Consider the following 10,671-nt stretch of genomic DNA (forward strand, 5'->3'; position numbering starts at 1 on the left):
TTTGCGGACGGGACAAAGAATTTGGGACGGAGGGAGTACTTTTTAATCCTAGATAGAAAGTTATTTTCGAAGTTAAAGACGATTCATTTCACCAGTTGACCATTTCTTTTCCAACGGATATGGGTGGCCAGGTTAGTTTACTCGCAACTCAACTAGTTCCCTTTTCGGCCCGATCAAAGGCTTTCATGCTAGGACTAGGGACTTGGCAAGAAGTTATTTTATTGCAACCTGACCCCAAGCATCAACCCGTTATCAACTATGTGAGGAACAAATTCACCAACCAACCGGACTAACCCTCGGCTGAAACCGGATTGACATACTTATTTCAGGTCCAAAGCAAGTCTAGTCCTTTTTCATTCATTTTCCGTTTCCCCATTACTTTTAGGTCCCAGTCACGGTCCCGGACAATTAAGACAGTGGCACATGCAGACAGAGAGAGCTGAGATAGAAGTGTGAACTGTCCACACTCACTAGAAGACCAAACCATGAAAACGCGTTGAACCCTCTCTGTTTCGTTTTTCTCCACCGATTCATTCAGTATATATATATATATATAGGCCCAGGGGAAGCATCTGTCCAAAGAATCTCCATAAATATTTTCTCAGGTTCTCCTCTCCCCAACTCAATTCGCTTTCATTCCCTTCTCACTCTCACTCTCTCTCTCTCTCTCTACAGTACACATATGGAGTATGTTCGCTTCTCAATCCCTCTCTCTCTATACCTACATGACATGCATACATATCCTATCGGACTTGACTTCCTCGGCTCAAAGGGAATCAAAAAGCTAAGCTTTTGCTGTGTTTTCTTTGGGAAAAAATCTTCCTAATTGGGGTAAGTTTCTCTTACCTACCTTCACACCTTTGCCACCTTTCCTTCTTTTCTCTTTTGGTAACTCTTATCAACTTTCCTTTATCCGGTACTGGTATTCTCCTCCTCTTGCCATTGCCACTGCCACTGCTAGTGTTTTTGCTTTCTCTCTCTCTTCATTTCCTTTGCCGCTCTTTCTGTCTCTTCAGTTTGAAGATAACCATGAGAATTTTTTTCAATTTTCTACTGCTTTTGTTCTGTTGGCATATACTACCTATGTATTCTGCTTCTGGTTTGAGCTCTGATGGGATAAGTTTACTCTTACTGATGAGGCATTGGACTTCCGTGCCTCCCTCCATCAAATCGAACTGGAATGCTTCTGATTCCACTCCTTGTTCATGGATTGGAGTCACATGTGGAAAAAACCACAACTTTGTGGTTGCTCTAAACCTGTCTAACTACCAAATCTCAGGCCAATTGGGACCGGAGATAACTCAACTGCGGCACTTGACCTCAATTGATTTCAGCACTAATGATTTCACCGGTTCCATTCCTTCAGAGTTGGGAGATTTGCAGAATCTGCGAGTCTTGAGCTTGTTTTCTAATTCTCTGACGGGTGCAATACCCGAATCGCTGTTTCGAATTCCACATTTGGATACGCTGTGGCTGAACCAGAACAAACTCAATGGTTCTATTCCGTCTAATGTTGGAAACACGAGTGAGATTACATCTCTTTACCTATACAGTAATCAATTGTCGGGTGCCATTCCTTCCTCCATAGGAAATTGTAGCACCTTAGAAGAGTTAATTTTGACTGATAATGAGTTGTCTGGAGCTCTACCTGGGAGTTTGAATAATCTCGAGAATCTTTTGTATCTAGATGTGAGTAGTAACAGTCTAGAGGGCAACATTCCTTTGGGTTTGGGTGGCTGCAAGCAAATGGACACCTTGGTCTTGTCTTTCAACCAATTCACCGGTGGTATTCCACCGGAGTTGGGCAATTGTAGTAGCTTAACTCTACTTTCTGCTGTCCATTGTGGCTTAACTGGTCCTATCCCGCCTTCTTTTGGCTTACTCACTAAGCTGGAAGTTCTTTACCTCTCTGAAAACCGTTTGTCTGGTGCAATACCTCCTGAGCTTGGAAAATGCAAATCACTGAGTGATTTGCAGCTTTATGACAACCAACTTGAGGGGGAAATTCCGAGCGAGTTAGGGTTTTTGAGTGGACTGAAGAATCTTTTCTTATTTATCAACCGCTTGACAGGTGAGATTCCGTTAAGCCTTTGGAAGATTCAGAGCCTTGAGAATTTCCTTGTGTACAACAATAGCCTTTCTGGAGAATTACCTCCTGAGATCACTGAACTTACTCAATTGAGAAACATTTCTTTGTTCAACAACCAGTTTTCTGGAGTCATACCTCAAAGTTTTGGTGTGAATTGTAACTTGACCCAGGTGGACTTCACCAGCAACTCATTCGTAGGGCAGATACCGCCAAACCTTTGCTTCAGAAAGCAGTTGAGGAAATTGCTTTTGGGCGTGAATCATCTGGAAGGTAGTATACCTTCTGACATAGGAAGTTGTTCAAGTCTGACAAGACTGATTCTCAAGCAGAATAACCTCGCAGGAGTTCTTCCACAATTTGTGAAAAATCCCAACATTTTTTCGCTCATGGATCTTAGCAACAACTTCTTGACTGGTGTGATTCCATCAAGCTTCTCAAATCTTACCAATATTACATCGATTAACTTGGCGATGAATAAGCTTACAGGCCCTATACCCCCAGAGCTAGGAGGCCTTGTGTACCTCCAAGGTTTGGATCTTTCTCACAACCATTTAGAAGGTTCGCTGCCATCTGAGTTATCAAATTGTATTGAACTACTGAATTTAGATGTGGGTTTTAATTCATTAAATGGTTCCATCCCTTCTAGTTTAAGAAGCTTGAAGGGGTTGTACACTCTTACTCTAAGTGGGAATCGGTTCACTGGTGGCATTCCACCTTTCTTGTTTCAATCCACAACCCTTCGGAGTATACAGCTTGGCGAAAATTTATTAGGTGGGGATATCCCCTCATCTATTGGAGCAACTGAAGCGGTGCATTATCTGAAAGCACTGAATCTCAGTGCGAATGGACTAACTGGTCATGTCCCCGTGGAGCTCGCGAACTTGGATATGTTAGAGAAGTTAGACATATCTTGCAACAATCTCACAGGAACTTTGGCAGATATTGGTGAACTTCAGTCCTTGATTGAGGTCAATGTGTCTCACAATTCCTTTTCTGGGCCCATACCAGAAACGCTCATGAAGTTTCTCAATTCATCCCCCTTTTCGTTTCTGGGTAATCAGGGCCTTTGTGTCAATTGTCTTCGAAGAGGAGACTTAACTTGCATTAGAACCAGTGATTTCAGAAATTGTAATCCCAGCCCGAAAAGGGTAAGTAGTAAATTGGAAATTTCAATGGCAGCCCTTGGAGCATCGCTATCTGTTGTTTTCCTGCTCCTTGTTCTAGGCTATGTGTTTATCTGGCACAGAAGACCAAGACAGGAAGTTGAAATCTCTGCAGAAGAGGGCGCATTTGCCACACTGATCAACAAAATTATGGAAGCTACTGACAATCTACATGAGAGGTACATTATTGGGAGAGGAGCGCATGGAACTGTTTATAAGGCTGCAATTCCTGATAAAGTGTACGCTGTGAAGAAGCTTGTATTTGCTGGGCTCAAGGGAGGAAACACAAATATGGTGAGAGAAATTCAGACTGTTGGAAAGGTCAAACACAGGAATCTAATCAAACTGGAAGACTTTTGGTTGAGGAAAGAGTATGGTTTGATCTTGTACAAATACATGCAAAATGGAAGCCTTCATGACGTTCTCCATGAGTTGAAACCACCACCAATTTTGGAGTGGAGTGTTCGGTACAAGATAGCACTCGGAACTGCCCAAGGATTGGCATATCTCCATCACGACTGTGATCCTGCTATTGTGCACCGAGATATCAAGCCAATGAACATACTTTTGGATTCTGACATGGAACCTCATATCTCAGATTTTGGGATAGCCAAGCTTCTGGATCAGTCTTCAGCTTCAACATCATCCAGCTCTGTTCTAGGCACGATTGGATATATTGCACCAGGTAATATCTGTATAATGTTTTTTATTGGCATGATTATTTTGGAACTTTATCTGTACATCAGTATATTGACTTGTAATATATACATTTTGCCATGACTTTTGACAGAGAATGCATTTACAACAACAAAAAGCAAGGAGTCTGATGTGTACAGCTACGGGGTTGTTTTGCTGGAGCTTATTACCAGAAAGAAAGCCTTGGATCCATCCTTCTTCGAAGAAGTTGATATTGTAGGTTGGGTTCGGTCTGTCTGGAACAATACTGAAGAAACTGAGAGGATCGTAGATCCGAACCTCATGGATGAATGTTTGGATTCGCATGTGATGGAACGAGTGTTTGATGTGCTTTTCGTGGCTTTGAGATGCACAGAGAAGGAGCCAAGCAAAAGACCCACAATGAGAGATGTAGTGAAGCAACTAGTAGATGCAAATGTTGCAACTAGAATCAAGCACTACTAACTTTTGGACCTTCCGTGATTTTCGTATGGAAGATGTGGTAACCCTAATAATAGTCTAGAAGTCCCCCGGTTTTTGTTTTGGTAACCCTAATAATAGTCTAGAAGTCCCCAGTTTTGGTATTGGTGCTCCGGCTTCATTAGTACCATTGTATCATGTGTATAAGTTTTATTTTATTTTTTCTCTTCTGTGTTCTTTTTTAGCTTTAATGTCGAATTTTACCAGTATATGGCTTCAAAGCATGTTACAGCTTTTACCTTTTCTACATTGTGTTTCCTTTAACTTCTAAAGTTGAGTTAATTTAGGTATGGGCTACTGATACTCTTTAATATTGATCTTACACTTGCAAGGCATCGCATTGTTGCCTAGCGATTTTCTCATGAAGTGGTGCGAATTGTGTTTTTGTTTGACTCGATTACTGAAGCTGCTGCTCTATCTTTTGAACTCTGAATGGGCCAGGAAGAAAGTACTTGCTATGGTATTGCCTCAAGGTATCGGCTATGCTTCTATCTGTTAAGACTTTGACTGGCTTAATATTTTCATGCGTGCGTATGCATTCACGATTGAATCAGTCTTCTTTCTCACGGACTAATGGCATCCTCTGTTATGCATGATTCGTAGCATGATCTCGTAGTCTTAGAATATTGGTTCTGAACATTCATGTAGGCCTGTTTTTGTGGAGAAATTCAAAATTCAAACCTATTTCTCCCGTTCAGCATCATAGAGTTTGTAATATATTAGCCAAATGCACGAAGGAATTTTTGTGGTCCTTGGGGTGTGACTTCAGGTGAAACTTTATAAGAAGCTTTAGCACCTTCTTCTTCTTCTTCTTTTTTAAAATTCTTTTACCATTTCCTTTGCTTTTCCTTTCTCTCCATGCCATGAATATTCCAACACATCCACGATACAACACAGCCTTGGCAAAAAGCAAAGGTTCCGCAAATAGTATTATTCAAGCACTTAAATGGAACATGAGTTTAGTTATTATGCCTATCTGACTTCTCTCCATCCAATTTATTTGTAAACAGGGCAGAACAATGCGCCGGAAATGAAATCTAAGAAGAACCTTGGACTTTTTCAGCAGGGAATAAAGCAATCACAGGCATGATTTCCAGGGAGGCAAGTCCCAGACACTGCTCCCTTAACCTTATCCATGCATGCTCCGGCGCACATTGCATTGTTACATCCCTCCAGCTTTATCTTCTCCGAGCAATCAGAGATTGGTCCTTCATCACCTGTCATAACAAGAGTCATGTTTTTCAAGAATTATTATCAAGCAGAAAAGATAATTAGAGGGAGAAGTTTGTAGGAGTAATACTCAACAGGTATAGTAACAATTGCAGGCTTGTTTGTCGGGGAGGAGGCAGAAAGCCATTTCCGTGGTGTTAAACTGCTTTTCACATGCAGCAAAGCACATTTTGTCATCATCGCATTTTCCTTGTTGTAAGATTTGTTGACAATGCTTCACCACGCAATTTTCCTCGCATTTCTTTGCTGCCAAACGCCCATAACACCACACAATCGTATTGAGTCAACCAACCCTTGCAATGACGAGAGAGAAACGGGAAGAGAGAGAAGACATACCGTGGATTGCATTGAGGAAAAGCGAGCATAAAAAGGCACAGCAGACCAAGTTCTTCTTCTCCATCACGCTCACTTATGCCTAAAAGATTTTGAAAAAGGCTTATTAAGTTAATTCAACTCAATCACTGTCAAATTTATAGGAACTCAATCTCGGAGATTACGCAAATCTGCCACATTGAATGCTTCTCTCCTTGTATTTCCGAGTTCAGCATTCTGACCTTTCCAGAGCTTTTTAACTGCCGTGATCTTGGCTTACCATAATCTTTAGTGGGTTTCCTACGGTCCTACCCCTCACGGCAAGGGGAACACTGTGTTTTGTTGTTGGTTATCAAAATTTGTTAAGTGATATCGGTGGTCAAGTGATGGAGTCATGGTTCACCGGCAAGAAAATAAACAATCCATTTTCAAGATCAAGTTATCGTTTTCCGTGCATTTTCCTGAGCGATGAGCTCTACTAAATGAATGATTTTTAAAATTCAAACTGAAGATGTTACGCAACAAGGAATCCTGGGACAAAAATGACGAAAAAGAATTCAATAGAGAAACGTCCAAACATTTGGCAATCTTAGATTTGTCAATGGTGATTCATTTTGTTTATGAATCATTTCTTCACACGTACTTGAAATATTCCATATCAAATCTTATTGTGATTTTGGAAGACCTCATTTTTTCCAGACATTTCGTCGTAATATGTCTAGAATAATAATAGCATAAAAAACGAATGACTAACTTTCTAAGTAAATCCGTCCCAAGCAAATGGTACTTTTATAGCCATTTCATGCAAAGCAAGTATATCAAAGGGAATCAAAACACAATCTTCCTTACTTAGGCAATGAATTCAAAGCAACATTTTTAATTACTCGAATGATTTCTACCCTGGCATCGATTTAATTACATGCACAGCAATGCTTTTTTGCAGAGAGAGTGAGGGAGGAAATTCAATTGGAGAATTTTAACTAACTAATCATTCTTTTTTCTGTTGCAAACTTGCAATCCATAATTAATTTCCGTCATATTCAAACAGTGTTGTCATTGACATGAGCCCGAAATTAATCATCCATTACTTCTCCTCCCATGGATGGAGCAGGAGTGGGAGCGGGAGCAAGAGATTCCGCATTACAAAGAGTATCTGAGATGATGTGGCATCGGCACGTGTTAGTAACAGGTATATAAGTCGCGGTCACGAGTTGGGCGCCTTTAATATTATCTTCAAATATAGTCTGGCAATCATCCATACAAGTCGTCTAATCTTCACACGCCGGCCCCCACACGCATTTGAACTCCTTGTCACATTCTTGTTCACCACCTGCACACAAATATACCAACGTAAACGACCAATTATAAACAAAAAAACCTTATAACGATACAGGAGAACATGGGTTGGTATTTGGTAAACAAAGAGAAAGGATTGTTTGAGAGAGAGAGAGAGAGAGAGAGAGAGAGAGAGAGAGAGAGAGAGAGAGAGAGAGAGAGCAAAGGCAACATGGAGCAAAAGCAGGCACAGAAGTCCACAAGCAAAAATCTTCACCATCGTCTCTCTGATATTTCAAGTAGTAGTCAGAGAGAATAACTATAGAAATAGCCGGTCCGGGATTTATAAGCCAATGTAAATTGGCTAATCGGCTATTGACCACACTGTTAGATAAAGCAAATATATCAACGACTATAAAATCTTGTCGGTTGAAGTTTGAAGTTTGTGAATCTGTGAAGAATATAATCATATGTAAGGAAAGAATATTGATGGTAATATCGTGATTGTGATTTGATTATAATTAGGATAATTTCATCCCATCTTAAATTATGATGATTTTCTTCCATAGTTAGGCTCAGAAATCAATCTTATACAATAACATTTCTTCTCATATTTTACAACTGAATTGTTCGATCTTGTCATGGAAAAGTGTATTTGCACTCTTGGTATCCCCCTCCCAGTATCTATATTCGCAGAATGAAGAAACAGAGTTAAAAAGTCACAACCCATCTTGATGCCATTCATGCACATGAATAAAAATTATAAGTTACTATTGTATAATTGCACAAGGTAATCAAATCTCAAAGAATAATCCCTCTTGATTAAGGAAAAATAGCAGAAGAAGAGGGTAGGATCAAACCCACCTGTATTTCGTTGGCGTTGTTTCCACGTCAAAACTTGTTCGTCAGAATCACATGATTTTGATCAAAACAAGCTAGGCTATACACCATATGCACTTAGTCTACAAATATCAGTTGTGTATTGCAAAGGCAAATTGCAGATAACCAAAATATTTTGACAAAATCTACATGGAAAATGGAAGATCACGAAGCCTTGTTTCACCATTTTTTCAATTCCAAGCGTTAAAAGGTGCCTGCTGATTTCAGAAATATGTTTGAATCGCAATCCAAGCTACCCGGGAAGGTGCACTACAACCTAGTTAATCCATCCCACCATACATTATATGCATATTTGTCAACATGAGAGAACATCACCTGTCTCTCTAGGGACTGAGCTAGGATTTGCAGGCAGTGGGTCAAATACCTGGAACCGTTCTCGTTTGATGCGTTATAGGTACTATATTGATGACATTCGGTAGCGAGAAAGGAATTGGGATGGGATTGAGATTGTGAAAAGGTCCAAGTTCTTCAGCCATCCCATAAGCAATTGATGAACATCCAGGCCATAAAGAAACAGCCATCGGATAAGCAAACCATTTTCGCAAAAAAGTACTCTCTTGTCTTATATGTCATCAGGAATGGGAAGAGAAGAATAAAAAATTTAAACCAACACACATCTGATCAATAAAGGTTATGAAAGACATACTAAGATGTTTTATAGTTTGGACATAATAGATACAAGTTAATGAACATGTGGGCACTATATCAGAAAAGAATGCATTTGCAGGCACTGCCAGATACACATACATAGACTGGAATCAAAAAGTTAAACCTGCATGGTATGGAAATAAAATACTGTAATCCTATATGAACATTACATGTACAAGCATACTTACCCATAGGCAATAGACAGATATGAAGATGGATTCATGAAACTGGGGGATGGAGGACACGGGAAGTAATTATCATTTTCTTCAAATTACTGCACAAAATGTAATATTTTATGCACAATACCGTACAAACATATTTATCCACAGATACGTATGAAGATGGAATAGCGTATGCAAGGAGGAAAAAGGGGGATGAATGGACGCCGGAAGTGAATATCATCTTCTTCAAATTATTGCACAAATGTAAGGAACTATCGAGAATAGTACCACATATCAAATAGACAAAATAACAAGAGTGTGCTTATCCGAATTCTTATTACCTTCCAAATTTTAGCTATAAAAGAAAATGTATTGTCATCCAATTAGTACAACACACAAACTTCAGAACCAAAATAAAAGCACCCACAAAACGAACTTCAATCAAAGCAACACGATAAAGACAAGAACAAAAGGATATTTTGTCTACTTGAAAGACTCATATCCATTGAGCTAAAATCAGAAACTTTATAAGTAATACTACCATCCAGTTCATACAAGTCCTACAAAGGATTCAAAACCTTAGATAAGTCGTCCAGAGCAAAGAGGTCGTCAAGCGATCCATGTTGATTGCGCGGATAAGCTTTCTTTCCTTCTAACGAAGGCAAGCTGCTAGTCAAGAGTTTAGTTACCAGTTCTTCGTTCATAGGTACTCCCTTTTGCTCTTTCTGCTTCTGTGGTTTTTTAACCTAGTTAGGGCTTTGAAGTAGAATCTAGAACTGAAGTCGCTTGGCAAATCAAATTCAAAGCAGAAACAAAAGGGTCTGTTTCTAGTTGGAAGATTTACCTCCATTGATCCAAAATCATAACTTTTCACGAAAACTATTGCCTATTACTAACACTATGTCGAATTAGCACCACTTAGGAAAATCTAGAACCAAAGCCACATAGCAAATTAAAGTCAAAAAGCAAGAACAAAAGGGTATGTTTCTAATTGAAAGATTCACCTCCATTGAGCCAAAATCAGAATAAGGAATCATTGACCACGGATAATTCTACCATCCAATTAATTCAACTTAAGAGTATCAAGAACCAAAGCCACAAAGCAAATTAAAGTCAAAGAGCAAGAGCAAAAAGATAGATTTTCAATTGAAAGATTCACCTCCTTTGAGCCAAAGAACCAGAGGCTTAGAAGAAGGTTCATCAACAGCCTCAACAAACTAGTTGAACAAAGCCCTCCCAAATTCCTCATTGACTGTGACATACTGACATACCCAGAGTAGTGTGCAAAACTCACATTGAAAGCTAGCCCAGGAAGCTCTCAAACTCTATCCAACCGTTGCCGGGCAGTTGGGTCCGAAGAAAAACTGGAGCTACTGCTGCCTAAATGGATATTATTGATGAAAATATAGATACATAGTAGAACAAAAACCCACTTCAGATTTGGCATGCAATGGAGCAAGATTTTTTTTTTTTGTCTAGACGTATAAAAATCATCAACAGATCAAGGTGAAATTCAAGTGAAGAGTTACAATTGATTGAAAATCCTGAAGGTCCTTTTCTTCTGAACAACCACTACGTCCGGGACGTCCCTTCGAATTTATTCTTTCGAAAAAAGGGATTTGATACAGTGTGGCCAAATCTAGTTTCATAGAAACAATTTCACATAAATCATCTTCGATTATGTATTGATCAGTGTTCGATTAATATGACCTTCAACAAGGTTTATCTCATTGGCAAG

At 39.5% G+C, this 10,671-nt stretch overlaps 2 protein-coding genes and 1 long non-coding RNA gene across 7 annotated transcripts; 2 read left to right on the forward strand and 1 right to left on the reverse strand.

The window, feature by feature from the left end:
* The first annotated feature begins 424 nt into the window (after positions 1 to 424).
* LOC131335573 (receptor-like protein kinase) lies at positions 425 to 4,654 on the forward strand. 2 transcript variants are annotated; one of them, XR_009202556.1, is made up of 3 exons: positions 425 to 3,937; positions 4,043 to 4,460; positions 4,504 to 4,654. XR_009202556.1 is itself a non-coding variant. In XM_058370999.1 (2 exons), exons 1-2 carry the CDS (start codon positions 1,030 to 1,032, stop codon positions 4,390 to 4,392), a joined length of 3,258 nt encoding a protein of 1,085 aa, XP_058226982.1. In that variant the 5' UTR covers positions 425 to 1,029; the 3' UTR covers positions 4,393 to 4,654. The 2 variants fall into 2 exon arrangements, 1 of the variants encoding a protein (XP_058226982.1); XM_058370999.1 differs by having other exon boundaries at positions 4,043 to 4,654.
* A 245-nt stretch (positions 4,655 to 4,899) lies between these two features.
* On the forward strand, positions 4,900 to 5,816 carry LOC131335575 (uncharacterized). Its single transcript, XR_009202557.1, has 2 exons — positions 4,900 to 5,176; positions 5,418 to 5,816. It is a non-coding gene; the product is annotated as an uncharacterized LOC131335575 (long non-coding RNA).
* On the reverse strand, positions 5,306 to 10,671 carry LOC131335574 (uncharacterized). 4 transcript variants are annotated; one of them, XM_058371002.1, is made up of 5 exons: positions 10,093 to 10,671; positions 8,961 to 9,046; positions 5,974 to 7,279; positions 5,713 to 5,883; positions 5,306 to 5,624 (listed from the first exon to the last, which is right to left on the reverse strand). In XM_058371002.1, exons 3-5 carry the CDS (start codon positions 6,035 to 6,037, stop codon positions 5,467 to 5,469), a joined length of 393 nt encoding a protein of 130 aa, XP_058226985.1. In that variant the 5' UTR covers positions 6,038 to 7,279; positions 8,961 to 9,046; positions 10,093 to 10,671; the 3' UTR covers positions 5,306 to 5,466. The 4 variants fall into 4 exon arrangements, with proteins under 4 accessions (XP_058226985.1, XP_058226984.1, XP_058226986.1 ...); XM_058371001.1 differs by lacking the exon at positions 8,961 to 9,046; XM_058371003.1 differs by having other exon boundaries at positions 8,961 to 10,671.

Source organism: Rhododendron vialii, chromosome 8a (genome assembly GCF_030253575.1).
Source record: "Rhododendron vialii isolate Sample 1 chromosome 8a, ASM3025357v1".
NCBI lineage: Eukaryota > Viridiplantae > Streptophyta > Magnoliopsida > Ericales > Ericaceae > Rhododendron > Rhododendron vialii.

Excerpts from the sequence above, each read along its gene's own strand:
- LOC131335574 (XM_058371001.1), bottom strand. The coding sequence starts at position 6,037 with ATGGAGAAGAAGAACTTGGTCTGCTGTGCCTTTTTATGCTCGCTTTTC. Across the intron at positions 5,884-5,973 it reads TTTCCTCAATGCAATCCACG|CAAAGAAATGCGAGGAAAAT; the intron begins GTATGTCTTCTC and ends GGCGTTTGGCAG. Across the intron at positions 5,625-5,712 it reads CTGCAATTGTTACTATACCT|GTGATGAAGGACCAATCTCT; the intron begins GTTGAGTATTAC and ends TTGTTATGACAG.
- LOC131335573 (XM_058370999.1), top strand. The coding sequence starts at position 1,030 with ATGAGAATTTTTTTCAATTTTCTACTGCTTTTGTTCTGTTGGCATATA. Across the intron at positions 3,938-4,042 it reads GATTGGATATATTGCACCAG|AGAATGCATTTACAACAACA; the intron begins GTAATATCTGTA and ends GACTTTTGACAG.